Consider the following 16,505-nt stretch of genomic DNA (forward strand, 5'->3'; position numbering starts at 1 on the left):
ATATGGCTACCTGGAGTTGTTCTGTACACAGAATGTGTACTGACCACTCCCCAGAAACATCATTTCCTGCTTGTGTGATTGGCTCACCAATTTTCCCAGAAGTCTGCTTAAGATACAAGTCAGATTTCAGGCATCCTCTGCAACAAAAATGTCATTTTTGGAGAGATACTTTCAATCGGAACACGTCTAAAGGGATGCAGGCCCAGCAGATTTCCTCATTAGTGCTCTGCAGCTGCACACTTGATAGTTAATTATGAAACCACTCCCATTAGACCCACTAAGTGCAGAGGCACAGACAAACACAGAGGGATTTCTTCAGAATAACAAAAGGTAGGAATCTTCAATAAAGTTTGTTATAATCCTTGCAATGTACATAGGTCACCCAGAGGGGAATGTTTTTTTTCTCAACAAAAGTGGAGTTACGGTTTAAGCCTAGGTTTTAAGCCTAGGTTCACATTGGTACAATTTGGCATGCAATTTGACATGTCAAATCGCATGCCAAATTGGCGGCTACTGCCGGCAATGGCACCATCCGAATCGGTGTTGCAACGATTCCCAAAAGTAGTTCCTGTATTACTTTTGGCAACTTTGGAGGTCGATTTGTATAGACATCTGTACATGAACCCACACAAATGTCTGTTAACTCGCCGTTGAAGTCAGACTACATTGTCAGGTTGAAATTGTGCGATTTCTAACCTGCAGCAATGTGAACATAGACTTAATGTCCAAACAAAACACCAAATGCTGTCCTCTACCCTACACAAGGATCTGCACCCAGGATCACATGTGTGATAATGATTTTTTGTGGCACACTAATAGAAGTTAAAATAAGGGTATTATTATGCACTTAGTGCTGTATTGAAATGGAATTTTTTTCTGGTTTATTTGTATTTTATTTTATTATGAGGGTTAATTAATACAGCTGCTGGTTTGGATAGTTGTTATGTTTACCCAGTGGGCCTATTGGAATAAGAAGATTATTGATTATTATTAAGTATTCACAGAAGCTCACTGGGGGTTATAATTTAATTACAGTAAAACCTTGGTTTGCAAGCATAATTCCTTCCAGAAGCATGATTGTAATCCAAAGCACTCTTATATCAAAACAAATTCACCCATAGGAAATAATGGAAACTCAGATGATTTGTTCCACAACCATTTATTCATATACAAATGGTTAAGGCAAAACAAAATACAATAAAACCTTGGATTGTGAGCATAATTCCTTCCAGAAACATGCTTGTAATCCAAAGCACTGGTATATCAAAGCAAAATTTCCCCATAAGAAACAATGGAAACTCAAATGATTCATTCCACAACCAATTTATTCATAGGTCCTTCAGTTTATCGTCCATATAAAAAGATTATAGCAATGTGACCAGGTTGTGCAACCATAAAATGTCCATCCACAAATGGAAGCCTCCACAAGGGGATTAGAAGCAAAATCCAGCCGGAGCTACAGAGTCTAAAAGAGAAGAGAGGTGCCTCTAAGTGTAGCAATATGTTGCTAACTGTTGTACCTTCATTAAATGTAACCATATTGCTACACTTAGAGGCTCCTCTCTTCTCTTTCATACTCAATTGTGACATGACGCTACTCTTATATCAAGACATCGCTTGTATATCAAGTCAAAATGTATCTGTATTTAAACATTTTTCTTGTCTTGCAAAACGCTCTCAAACCAAGTTACTCTCAAATCAAGGTTTTACTGTGTGTCCATTATATGTAATGTTTTAAAATTTTGCACAAATATACTCAAGATGTTGGAATTCTTTAATTGTTTTTTTCTATAATGTTTTACATATCATAATTCACTTTTTTCTAAATATTTTAATTGCCTTAAAAATCCCAAATTAGAGTTTTTTTTTCATAGTTTCTATAATTTTATTATTTATATATTGTTATATGCAATCCACTATATAGAATATGCATCAGTTTGTAGTTGGATCTAATATACTGTAAAAGGATATTTATGATTTGGATGGACTGCACTTTTTTCCTTAATTTCTTATATTCATTGAGTGTGAAAAGGATGTGAAATACTTTTGATGCTAGCACAGCTTCTAATATTAGACGTTTTTATTTACTACATGGTGGAACACATTTTCATACGTGATGTATGATGTAAGTGAGTAGCATTTTATTATGAAAATCTTTCTCTCTCTTTCTCTGTTCATCCACTGCACATTTGTTTTCTCTACAGGTGTGGGGTTGGCTGCTGCTGTTCTCTCCTTCTGGCTAAATATCTACTATATTGTTATTATCTCCTGGGCCATTTATTATTTATATAATTCATTCACCACAGTAAGTATTGGTACATTTGTTTTGTAAACTTATTTACAATGTAGCCATGTAATATCTAAGTGTATGTATCTCAAGCCCCGTAGACACGATTGTACCTTTGTCTGACCAAACTCACATCGGAATTCCGACGGAATTCCATCGGAGTAAAAGAGAACATGTCCTCTATTTAAACTCCGATTTAATTCATCTGAATATCCGATGGATAAACTCTAATGGGCTTACACAAGGTTGGAATTTTTTATGGAAAAAGTCCATCTGATATTTTCCTATAGAAATTTTGATTGTGTGTACGAAGCGTAAGCGTATATTTTCAAAGTGTATCCCATGCTTTAAGGCAGATATAAAACACACAGATTAATTCAGTTGCGTTTTCATAAAACAAAGATTCTATAATTAATTTACTAAACTCAACTACTGTTAGTACCTGAATTAGACCCATCCTGCAATCTCCTGCACAGCAGAACTTAGACTGGAATAGGGAGGGGCAGCGCTAGGTGAGCAGAGGTATAAACTTGATGGTAGGCTGCTGCTCCTTCATTTAATCAATCAGCAGAGAGATGATGCGATTCTCTACCTTCGCTGTAAAAGAAAAAGTGATGCCATCCTCCCACGCTGCATTACAGGACTGTTTAAATTTCAGAACCAAACAGACAGAAATCTTTTAGCAGGTGAAGGTGAAGCAGCACCCATATATGTATTTCAATGGCACATTTGGTTGTTTGCTCAAAGTGCAGCTTTAATAACACTAACACTTTTATATGTGTGAAAAATTATATTGGCGTTTTTCACATGGCAATAGAATTCTGAATCTGCTGTCCATGGTGCTGAATTAACTTCACCAACATTATGTCTCCAAAATCAAATAGCACTGACTAAGGTAATTTCCTTTGTCTTTCTTCTGCCAGCAAAAACACATGCATACCTAGGTTACTAGGACTGAGCTCTTATATATAATATACTAGTTAGGTAAATGTACAAAAAAGTCAGCGCTACAGGTGAAATAATCTTCCAGGCAGTCCAATCTTCATAAAATCCACATGGACATGTCTTAAACCTTAGACAACCCAAATGGGCCACTGTAGGTTTTAAGTTAACAGGGCCACCGATGCATGTACTGGAGCCTTGCTGCCCTCTTCAATTCAGAGAAAACCGGAACTAGAAGCAAAAAAAAAAAAAACAGCCTAGTGCATTACTGTCTACCTCTTTAATAATAAGAACATGATACTCATAAATGGAGAAATATCACAGGCATTAAAAACACTTCACTCCCAGACCCACAACCATTAGGTAGGGTGCAGATGATGCATTTCGAGGGACATGCCCTCTTTCTCAGGGGAGAAGTATTGTTCTTACACAGGACCCCCTCCTCATCCCCCCAGAACCACTGACCTGTTGCGTGGCAATCTCCCATTCTGAGCCCTGCTATAGTCTGGTCACAGGTCCGGTCTTCTTCCCCGCTGACAGGATGGGCTACGTGGGTTCTGATTGGTCGGCGCCACACGTGTGATGGCACCAACCAATTAGAATGCTCCTAAACGTCCTTCCTGATGGGGTACATTTTGGAGATGAAGCTGTGGAAATCTCTAAGCACCAGACCGGTGATGCAGCTATAGCCGGGCTCAGAATGGGAGATTGCCGCGTTGCTTGTCAGTGGGACAGGAGGAGGGGGTCCTGTGTAATTTCACCTTACAGATTTGTCTGTAATGGTGAACTTACCCTTTAAGCCTTATTATAGGCTTACCTATAGGTAAAATTCATGTATGGGAGTTTACTCCCACTCTAAGTGTATGAAGACCAGCTACCATCTCCCTGTAAAGTCAACACTCACCAGAGTGGCTGGCTGCCCTTACAACAGCATATGCGCATGTGACTCATATCAAAACTCTCAATAATGCATGTGAAACTTCACAATAATCTGCATCCATTGACACCTCCAGATGAAGGCAAGTGCTTTCTTTTGATTTTAATGGGGATTGTTTTTACGTCATATTTTAATAAACTACTACACTGTTGAAGATAATTTCTGGCTCCTAGCGAGTTTTATTTATCATAGCTTGATTCCATCTGGAAGTTCCATTGAACGCAGATTATTGTGAAGTTTCACATGCAATTTGGAAAGTTCTGACATGAGTCACAGGCGCTTATGCTGTTGTAAGGGCAGCCAACCGTTCTCGATGGTGTTGATTCACATCCATGTCTTGTAAGACATGTCCATGTCCATGAGTGTTGACTACATGTAGGCATTAGGTATGCTACAGTACATGCCTGATGTTTTATCTTACAGATACTAAGATACAGTACATTCATCTACTCCTGAAGAAGTGAACTAAGAGTCATGAAACGCGTTGAGTTTTTGGATGCAATTTGTGTTTTAATCATGCATTAGATTTGGATTGTTGAATTGTATACGTTCAACATTATATTTAATTATGTATTAAATGCATTAATATGGATTCATTACAAATCAGATTGTTACCATTATATCCTCATGTTGTAAGCAATAGTTATTCATTTACTAAATAACAATGTTGGAAACTAGTTATTCATTGGCCGTATGTGTTGCCTCATTTAAAGTCCCAGGACAAATAAATTGTATGTATATTGAAGGATGGAGGCACATCACTGGGTGCATCAGGCCACATTCACACTCCCAATCATTTAACCTACAATATTTGACAATAAAATGTTACTTTTAAAAATCTAAACCACTTTATTATCTGAAATGATTATTCATTTTTTTTTTCATCCAGGCCTCTAATGCCTCGTACACACAATCAGTTTTTCTGGCAGGAAAACCATGTTTTTTTTTCAGCAGGAAAACGGCTGAAATTTGTCTTGCATACACACGGTCACTCAAATCTTGGCTGAAATTCCGAACGCCAAGAATGCGGTGACGTACAACACATACGACTAGCCAAGATCAATGAAGTTCAATAGGCAGTTCGGCTCTTCTCCTTGATTCTGAGCATGCACATTTTTTGCGCATCGTAATTGCATACAGACGATCGCAATTCGCGATAGGATTTTTTTAGTGTCACGAAAATTGAGATCCTGCGTTTCAATCTTTTATTGGCAGGAAAACTGACATAAAAAGTGTGATGGAGCATACACACGGTCGGTTTTCCTGACAAAAACCTCACATCGCACTTTTCCTGTCAGGAAAACCGATCGTGTGTACGAGGCATTACTCTCACAACCTCCCCCTATATTTGTGTTCTTTGTCTCTTTCTCTTATTCCTCTTTTCTCCTCTATCTTTCTTATCCCACACTCTATATTTTGGTCTGTCTCTTTTGATTTTTCAAACTCTTCTAAATGTTGATCTTACACACTTTCTCTTTCTATTTCTCAAAACATTTTTCTTTTTTTATTCTTTTGGTCTCCCTTAAATTGTTCTAACTCTCTTCATCTTGCAGGCTTTCTCTTTCTATCCATTTAGTAAATTTTCTTCACTTTTACATCTCAACTATATTTCTTTATACCTTTCTTTAAAATAAATCAGTGCCCCAAAACAAAGGAAAAACCCATTGCCAACACGTTTCAACACACATAGTGTCTTCATCAGGGAGAGTGCAATTTAGTACCATCTATCAGTGTATGGTGTACAAAAAAATCACAGTATCATGTATTTACAAGCATTAAATCGGGGGTTCACCCTAAAAAAAAATTCTAACATTACAATGAGCTGACCTGTGACACGGACATCATGCTGGTCTTTTTTTTTTCCGTACATACCGTTTTATCTGTATTTTCTCCCCGGATTCCCTGCGGCAGTGGGCATTCCTATTCACAGGGTAAGTGATTGACGTTCTTCCGACCGGCACATACAGCGCACCACAACTTGCCAAAAGAAGTCGAACGTCGGTGCGCAGTCACCGTATAGCGCCGTATAGAGCCGACCCGACGTTCGGTTTCTTTCGGTAAGTCGTGACGCGCTGTATGCGCCGGTCGGAAGAACGTCAATCACTTACCCTGTGAATAGGAACGCCCACTCCCGCGGGAAATCCAGGGAGAAAATACAGATAAAACGGTATGTACGAAAAAAAATAAAAAAGACCAGCATGATGTCCGTGTCACAGGTCAGCTCATTGTAATGTTACAATTTTTTTTTAGGGTGAACCCCCGCTTTAAGGAATAATAGATATTCACAAATGTATATTCTGCTGCCAGACCAAAGAAACATATCTTTCAGAAAGGTGGGTTTATCCTTCAATGGTTGAATCCCTAAGAGGTTATCCTTTAATGCCATTCCTTAGGTCTCCTAGATTACCAGTATCTGAAAAAGAAAAATGAAAAAGATAAATGGTAACTTTATAATCAGATGACAAGTCTACTTCCTTTATATTGGCACACTTTTTATGCAAAGACCTTTACAAATATTGTTACATAGTCAGGTTGAAAAAAGACACACAAGCCCACCAATAGAAAGGATAAATAAATAGAAAACCTCCATATACAGAACTCTATACATACAGCTAATCCAGACGATGGCAAAAAAAAAAAAAAAAAAACACTATAAAACATGGTCCAATTTGGTCCAGTGGAGGAAAAATCCTTCCTCATCCCCTGACAGTAGTCAGATATTTCCTGAATCAACAATGTCTGGTGTTATTAGCTGTAAATATTAATATCCATTAACATTTTGTCCATTTAGGAATCATGTAGAATAATCTACAGAGATAGCCAGCAATATATATCTTTTGAGGGAGTCTATTCCACATTTGTTACAGCTCTTACTGTGAAGAAGCCTTTCCGTACTGTATGTGAAAGTAAATCTCTTTTCCTCCAGATGTAGAGAGTTGTAGTTACCTTAAAGTGAATAACTACACCAAGATCACTTTATGAACTACCTATTTATTTATACATGATGATCATATAACCCATGAATTGCCTCTTCTCATAAGAGAATACATTTAGCTCAGCTAATCTTTTCTATCTGGGGTCATCCATGCCTCTAATCATTTTTGGTTGTCCTTCTCTGTAACAAATATGATTTCTTTATTTGGATAACTGTGTCAGTGGAAGCCCAGTCCATTTATAGTTTAGGGCAGCCTAGAGAAAGGCGAGAAACTCGGCCAGGTGGCTTTATTGCTTTATCTTATGTGGCAAAATTCTTTCGTACTCACTATTCCAAGTGACCACTATTCCTAGGGCAGAAAATGAGAAGTCTCCCATTATGGTGCAGATAAAGCCAAACAAAACTGTCAGAGGGGATAATATTTCCTTGCTCTTATGGAGAAATGTACCCTCACTTCCTGTTGTAATTACCATTTTCACCAGGACAGGTAGTATTGGTAATACCTCTCCAACTGGACAGAACCAGGAACTAAAATAGTAAGGGCTCTAACAATTCTGATTGTCTGGAATTCCACTATAACTGATATATGTGCACATTTTATGTATTATGCATTAAAGCATTTCAAATTTTTGCAACTATTTAGTCTCTACCTTGGAAACACTGTGGCAATTCATGGAACACGGAGCGCTGTTTCTCCAATTATTCTATCGCCAACACCACCAACCTGACCAGTGCTGTGACTGAGTTTTGGGAGTAAGTTAATTTTTATTTAATTTTTTTCATCTTCTATGTCATCTCGACTATATTAAATGTCAATATGATTAATGTTCCCTTAAATTGCATTTACTGATGATGGTTGTGGCATGTATATGTAAATATTGTCTTGATTGCAAAAAATGGGAAGGCTGATAATATGCTTCTGAAATGTACGTTAGCTGGTCCAGTGGCAGACACATTGTTCAATACGTTGTCCAATTTTATTTGGCTCATGAATAAGGGTCAGTGTACACAGACATTTGTGTTGTGACATGGTTTTGTGAAACATTTTTGCAGGATTTGGAAGGCAGCATTAAAATTTAGAATTCGATCTTATGAAGCAATAGACTGCAAATTTCTTATACGATGATGGCAGGTGGGAGAGTACATAGGTATTGTGTATGGTCTTAATACAAAGGCTGTAGTTGCTGATCCTTCAATTTGTATGTCCTTTAGTCTAAAGACTGGCAACGCTGAAATTTACTAAAATTGACAGTGCTGAAGTGCAGAACCTTTTCAGTTTTGTTATTATTAGGCAGCCACATACATCTACAAAAAGTAAAAAAATGTCCACATATTGTTTTTATAGCCACAGAAGAGGGGTTGATTTCCTAAAGGCAAATAGTTGCACTCTGCAAGTGCAGTTGCTCCAGAGGTTAGTAAGTGAGGTAAACCTTCACTTCTACAAAGAATACCCAATCACATGCAAGGAACATAAAAAAAAACGGAATCTTTGCTTGCACATGATTGGATGATGGAAGTCATCAGAGCTTCTGCTCATTTATTAAGCTCTGGAGCAACTGCTCTTGCAAAGTGCAACTGCACTTTGCAAAGTGCACAAAATATTTGCCTATAGTAAATAAACCCCATAGTGTTTTGTGTATTCTTATGCCGCATACACACGATAATTTTTCGGCATGAAAAAAAAGTCATTTAAAATGATCGTGTGTGGGCTTCACATCGTTTTTCGGCTTCTGAAAAAATTCGAACATGCTGCATTTTTTAACGTCGGTTTAAAAAATGTCGTTTTTCGGGTTGTAAAAAATGATCATGTGTGGGCAAAAACGACGTTTTAAACCCGCGTATGCCCAGAAGCAAGTTATGAGACGGGAGCGCTCGTTCAGGTAAAACTACCATCCATAATGGAGTAGGCACATTCATCATGCTATAACAGACAAAAAAGCGCGAACCGTCTTTTACTAAGAAGGAGTCAGCTAAAAGCAGCCCAAAGGCGAATAGAACTTCCCCTTTAGAGTGCCATCGTATGTGTTGTACGTCACTGCACGTACGTCACTGCACTTTGTTCATCATTTTTCTAAAACGATGGTGTGTGGGCAACATCGTTTTTAATGATGAAGTTGGAAAAATTTCGTTTTTTGGACATGCTGAAAAACAAAGTTTTTTTTTCATGCCGAAAAACGATCGTGTGTACGCGGCATTAGAGTTTTGTGTAAGGACACTGGGTTAGGTTACATGCTCAGTTTAAATGCAAGCAGTGATTAACATAATTAGTTGTAAAACTTAATCTATTTACTCTTGATAAATATGCTAATACAATCATGATCATGGCTATTATATACCATTGTCTTGATAAAAGCTATCCACCTTATGTGTTAAAGCTGTATACGATAGTCAGTCAAACTGTAAAGTGGTCTGGCATGGTGTAGTAGATACATTGTGGATGTGTATATTAGTTGACAGTTATCACTGACTGTGAGCCAGTGTTTAACCATTCTTCCAAAAGCGCATTTGTGAGGTCAGGCACTGATGTAGGACAAGAGGGCCTGGCTCACAGTCTCCGCTCTAATTTATCCCAAAGATGTTCTATCGGGTTCAGGTCAGAACTCTATGCAGTCCAGTCAAGTTCTCCACCCCAAACTTGCTCATCCATGTCTTTATGGACCTTGCTTTGTGCACTGGTGCGCAGTCATGTTGGAACAGGAAGGGACCATCCCCAAACTGTTCCGCAAAGTAAGGAGCATGATTTTGTCCAAAGTGTCTTGGTATGCTGACACCTTAAGCGTTCCCTTCACTGGAATTAAGGAGCCAAGCCAAACCTCACCACATAGTCCCCCCTCCACCAATTGATTTGGACCAGTGCATAATGTAAGGTCCATAAAGACATGGATGAGCGAGTTTGGGGTGGAGGAACTTGACTGGCATGACCTCAAGCCAGGCCTTCTTGTCCAATGTCAGTGCCTGACCTCACAAATCTTCTGGAAGAATGATCAAACATTCCCATAGACACCTCTCTTGGCTTGCCACTGCCACCATTGCCAGCTCCAGACACTTCTATTGGACTGCCATCATTACCAGCATCTGTCACCTCTCCTGGCCTGTCACCATTCCCAGATCCTGACACCTCTTCTGAATTGAACTATTACCAGCTCCTTCCACCTCTCCTGCAATACGACCATTACGAGCTCCTGTCTCTATTACCACTTCCTGCCACCTCCATTGGCCTGCCACTGATACCAACTCCTGCCCCCTCTTCTGGCCTGCCACTATTACCAGTTCCTGCCACCATCACCATCTCCTGTCTACGCTTTTGACATACCACTATTACTGCTTCATCCAGTGGCCTATTCCAGTGCTGCAGCACTAATAAATATGTGTGAGATTAGCCTCTATGAAATAATTTATTTCAAGATAAAAACCGGCTTGTCTTTTCCGCTTACATTGCGGCCTAACCAAACTGCTTACATATAATTAAATAAATGTCAAATATTTATGACAATTGTTTAATTCTATTATTTATTGCAAGACAAACCCTTCTTTATTTATTTTAATGTTGTGCCTATTCAAGTGCTATTGTACTGTCCTGACACTAACCATCTTTTACTAAACACAAGCCTGAATTCTATATTTGGAAAATGTTGGAATATTTTGGAAATGATTAGGGAAGGGGTTTGAGGAATGTGAGGTTGGGGTTCTGAAATGTTTTTGTGCACCTGTTACTTTTATTAAACATTTATTAAACTAAGACATACTGTTTGGTACTACAAACATTAAGCTCACATACTATGAAACTGTTTTGGCATTGGCCAATTGGTGTGTAAATTGAGAGCTTTACCTTTATTTATTTAAGTGTACACTTTGATATAGTTTTCAGATCTATTGGGGCCTGTCCTACCACCATATAATTCCTTCCTATTTACTACTGGAAAAAAAAAAAAACGATGTTGCAGCCAAAACTACCTAAAAGACTCTTTTTACATGCCCCCCATGGCAGTGCCAAGCTCCCCATGCCTTTTTGACAGTCTATCAGCCTTGAAAATAGCCAACATTTATTTTTTTCGATTCAACTTCATAGACTTCAACATAGTTTGGCTTAAAGTTCACAATGTTCAGACTTTATGATGGGATTGATTAATTGTTAAAAAAAATAACTAGTTAAAAAGTCATCTAATCCTCATTTAAACTGTATATCTAAAACAAAATCTTTTTCTGCCCTGTTGCACACCAACCTTTCCTTACGCTATCCAAAATGAACAAAAAAATGGCTTCAAATATACTTTAATCTCAAAGTCATTGCAAGGGTCAAGTGTGGATAGACACCAAAGTAGTTTTTCCCCACTTTGCGAAAACATTGGCAGCAGCTTTGCTGAGGTTTGCAATTTAAACATAATCAAGTTGCCATTGGTGTCTTTTGAGCCTTTGATACTTTTATAATCATTTTTTTGCTGCCTACAGTGCTTAAAACACAGATAAAAAAAAAAAGGGAGCTATTTACCTGCCAAGAATTTGTATTTCTGTCAATCCAGTCTTGAGATATACATAGCTCTGCCTTACAGTTTTGCCTTGCAGGAGAGGGGATATGGTATTACGCTTTCAATTTTAGACTTCCTCCCTACACACACCCACTTTGAGACTGGATAGAGAAGGATCAGACTGATGAGTTCATCTTCCCGTCACCCTGTTCAGTCTTCCCATCAGCATGCTTCTTACACTGCAACACATCTGATTGGTTTCTTGTGCTGCTTCTCTGTCACCTTCTCGGAGTTGTGCTGTACAGTGGACAGATGCCAAGACACATCCAGGCACTTATGGGTAGATTCAGGTAGGGGAGCGCTAATTTGCGGCGGCGTAGCCTAGCGTGTTTACACTACGCCGCCTTAAGTAAGAGAGGCAAGTACATGATTCTGAAGGCACTTACCTCCTTACTTAGGGCGGCGTGGTGTAAACGCGGCGGGCGTAAGGGCGCCTAATTCAAATGGGTTGGAGGGGGGCGTGTTTAATGGCAATGAGGCTTGACCTCACGTTTTTGACGTTTTTTGGCTACTGCGCATGCGCCGGGCGCCTATATTTCCCAGTGCGCATTGCGGCTAAGTACGCTGTACGGGCCTATTGATTTCGACGTGGACATAAACTACGTGAATCCCGATTCGCGGACGACTTACGCAAACAACGTAAAAATTTCGAATTACGCGGCGGGAACGGCGGCCATACTTGACATTACTATTCCACTAGAGCCTAGCTCTAACTTTACGTGGCCTATCTCTTATGTAAACTGCGTAAAAGTACTGCGTCGGTTTGGCGTACGTTCGTGAATCAGCATATCCCCTCATTTACATATTCTACGCCGACCACAATGGAAGCGCCACCTAGTGGCCATTCAAAATATTGAAATCTAAGATAGGACGGCGCAAGCCGTCGTATCTTAGATATGTTTAAGCGTATCTCTGTTTGAGCATACGCTTAAACTTAGGTCGTTGTAGATTCTGAGTTAGGTCGACTTATCTACTGATAAGCTGGCCTAACTCTTTGTGAATCTACCTATTACTCTGCACGTTGTAATTTGTGCATTTTATGTTTGTCTGGAATCCAGCTTTAAATTTACCCTGAAAAAAATATATTACATTTATAATCACTTGAATGCTTACAATTTTTTTTATTTCATCCTGCATTTGTGGATATTATCACTCTAAATAATGAGTACTGTAATTGTCTACAAAGTATATTGCTTTGACTACACATTTGTAGAATATATCCTTTCTAATAATTTGTAAACAATCCATAATTAATGTGACAGATGCTTAAAAAAAGTAAGACTGCAGAAATGATAAAAGTCAGCAAGAAGAGAATTGCAGGGAGACTGTGAAGTAGTCAGCGGGCACCTTATTAAACTAAATTTACAGCTTCAAGGTTTCATATAAAGTATCTTATAAAAAAGAAGGTCAGAGTAGGCAGACAAATGAAGTGTTGTAGCAAAGTTGAGTTCACTAATCACAAGACTCCAGTTCTGGCTCCGCCACAAGAGATATCTCACCCACAGTCAAGAATACATTCAGATGATTGATGCCAACAGGGGACCAGTAACATTAAACGTAAAAAGATGCTAGTAAATTAAGTATGTCTTCCAGAGTTATTCTTTAGAGTTATTACTTTTTTCATAAGTACAAGAAGCTTTATCTTTCTACAGCAACAGATAACAGTGTCCCCATTATCTTATACTGACGTGTGAAGTAGACAGCCCTTTTATTTTCATTCTTCAGCAAGTTTATACACTTTAATTTAGGTTTTTAAATGGTTATGTAGCTTACATTATTTTTATACTTATGTTGCTGTCAAATCGTTGAAAAAAAACATACTTTTGCACTTGTAACTGAGTCATAGTGAAACTTTTTCTTTTGCTTAAAGATCAACTCCAGGAAAATATAAAATACACAAATTATTGCAACTGTGTATTAATAAATTCATCATTAAGGGCTCATGCATATTGGGCATTTGAATTTCTCCTCTGAACGCCTTTCACTCCTAGCAGCTTAAAAAATATGCATCAAGCCAGCTATTACACACATGTTTAGGCATGCTTATGCCCCTCAAGTGTCTAATGCCGCGTACACACGATCGGTCAAACCAATGAGAATGGTCTGATGGACCGTTTTCATCTGACCAAACCGATCATGTGTGGGCCCCATCGGTTATTTATCCATAGGTTAAAAAAAAAGCAATCTTGTTTTAAATTTACCCGATGGATACCTAACCGTTAAAAAAAAAAAAAAACGATCGCTAGTAGGCACAACCATCAGTTAAAAATCCATGCATGCTCAGAATCAAGTCTACGTATGCTTGGAAGCATTGAACTTCATTTTTTTCAGCACATCGTTGTGTTTTACATCACCGCGTTCTGACACGATTGGTTTTTTAACCGATAGTGTGTAGGCACGACTGACCATCAGTCAGCTTCATCGGTTAACCAGTCCATCAGACCGTTCTCATCAGATGGACCGATCGTTTGTACGCGGCATAAGTATTTATTGATTCCATTAGCCAGAATATTAATGTGTGCATGGACAAATAGGCTATGGCTACCATAGGGGTGCTTTTACAGGCAAAAAAAAGAGACACCTGTAAAAGAGGCATTTTTAAGCCCTGTATGCATGAGCGCTAAATGTATTTAAGCCATGTAAGTACCTGAATCTGACTTGTAATCAGCCACTTGCAATCCCTGTACAGAAGAGCTCAAATTGGGGGAGGGAGAAGCAGCACAAGGAATTAGTCAGCTGTGCAGCAGTGCTCATTTGCTAAAAAGAAACAGGTCCCTTAAAATGGTTCTTGAGACCTGTCCAAGGATCCAGCGCTGTCCTCACCTGGTCCAGTTCTTCTCCTTGGGTCCCTGGTTCCAGCATATTTACTAAGGGAAGCCAGCTGTGACTCATTTGTGAATGGTCCCACAGCTTTCTGGGACCTGTGACATGTCCCAGAAGGCTGCAGGCCAAAAAAATAAATTATCAAAAAGTGATAGAGGAGGGGGGCAGAAGGTGGAAACGTGGAACTTCGCCTTTTGGGTGAGGTTCCGCTTTAAATGTATCTTATCTACGTATTATATTTCTAAAGTGTTTGTAAATTCAATTTTTTTTTTTTAGTTTTGGAGTGAGGAAGTGCTAAAAAAAAACTTTATTGTCATCTAAGTGCCCATTGGGGAGTATACCCTACATTGTTTGTCCTGGTGAACCTTGTCTTTAAAGCAGAAAGTGAGGGGAAATCAATCTTTTTGAAGTTGTCAAAGAAAAGATAATGTAAAATCTTCTAAAGAGAATATTTCATCCAACTTTGGAGAGATTTTGTCTTGATTTGTGCTGTTTCTCTGGGACAGGAAGTGAAATGATATCTTGTTGGCATGACACAGACAGAAAATAAACAGGTTTAACTATTCCCTACTCCACCCAAGACAAAAAAAGAATTTTACATATACAAATCATTCCAATGATATTCCTTACATCTTACGCAGTGCAGCACCATGATGATATCACTACCACTGTTACAAGGTAATATGTGGGTTTTGCAAAAGCATTTGGTGCACAAGCGGATTTTGTATCCTTTGTGGGTATTAAAGGATATATTTAAATTCAATTTTGCGTTCAGAATTTAGCTTTAGGGGCCCGTTCACACTATTGCACTGGAGTGTAAAAATAAGTGCATGTTATATTTTTTTTAATGCAGAAAACAAAATAGGCAACTTTACAGAGATGCATCATTGTAATACAGACATGGGGGGACATTTTCTACAACTGGAGCTGACAATATCTGCATCAGCTGCGCATAGGAACCTTGTCTTTGATTTTCACAGCTTAAAGTGGATGTAAACCCGATTCATGAAATTTGAGCTGGGCACATATATCTGTAGAGTTCTCTTACCTCTCTCCAAAGCACTATGTCCCGTAGTTGTCTCCTGCTTTGTAGCTATGTTATCTTCATGATAACTTCTCACACGTTCTCTGAGACGGGAGATAGAAGTGTTTGTTGGGGGAGGTTCCTATAAATAGATTAGCAGTCAGCTTGCCTTCTGAGAGCAAAGGCTCTGCACATTCATTTCTTCTAGCCTATGAGTAGAGGGGGTGTGTACCTTTTTTATCCAATCAGCTGTCTTGGCTGTATGCCCAGGCTTCTCTGCAGTGCTAACCAGGAAGAGAAAAATCTGTAACACGAAGAGCACTTTCTTAAGGATATATACAGATATAGACAACAGATATACATCTAAAAGTTATATTGGGGAATGTGTTTCATCCCTGTGTATCATCTGTTCACTTCACTAAGTATATGTGAGGCTTTAAATTCACTTTGGAGGAAGAGTTAAATGTTCCAAAGTTAAACTTATGCTTAACTGGTTACTAAGCACAGCTCCTCCAGATTCTGTTTGCTGCAGTTTTAGAAAATTTGCCATTTGCACCTTTCTTCTTTATACTGTCCATTAGGGATGAGTGGTTCTGACAAAATTGATTTTACTAAAAAACGTTTTTCTTCCCGAGCTGCTTAGATAAAGTCTGATCTACATTCCCTTATTTAGATGGGTATGCTTTTCTATTTATGATAGTTTAGTATCGATGTTCTTAATATTTGTTTTGTTTTACATTTTAAGTTTATGTGACTGTTCTTTGTGTACTGTCACTTTAATTTTTAATTTGTTTGCTTTATTTTTTATTGTAAAAGTAAAATAGAAAAAAAAAACATAAAATAATGAGGGGTTGTTCGTTGGCCCAAGAACAGGACTAGTATACGTGAAAGGAGGGTCTGTAACCTCCAGGATCCTTTAAACGCCTTAAAATTACCAAAAACATTCTAACTTTGCCTTTATTTTGGTATTTATTTTCACATGCCATTTAGAATTATGTGTATTTGGGGTGGTGCTTTCATAGTAAAGTGGA

General features: G+C 38.5%; 1 protein-coding gene across 2 annotated transcripts in view; it reads left to right on the top strand.

The window, feature by feature from the left end:
- The window catches only part of SLC6A1 (solute carrier family 6 member 1), a 198,858-nt gene that overhangs the window by 119,593 nt on the left and 62,760 nt on the right, over positions 1-16,505 (top strand). For both annotated transcript variants that reach the window (XM_040359318.1, XM_040359317.1), the window contains 2 exons: positions 2,205-2,305; positions 7,745-7,854. In XM_040359318.1, coding sequence (XP_040215252.1) covers positions 2,205-2,305; positions 7,745-7,854 — 211 coding nt within the window. The remainder of the gene's footprint in view (positions 1-2,204; positions 2,306-7,744; positions 7,855-16,505) is intronic.

Source organism: Rana temporaria, chromosome 7, assembly GCF_905171775.1.
Source record: "Rana temporaria chromosome 7, aRanTem1.1, whole genome shotgun sequence".
NCBI classification, from domain to species: domain Eukaryota; kingdom Metazoa; phylum Chordata; class Amphibia; order Anura; family Ranidae; genus Rana; species Rana temporaria.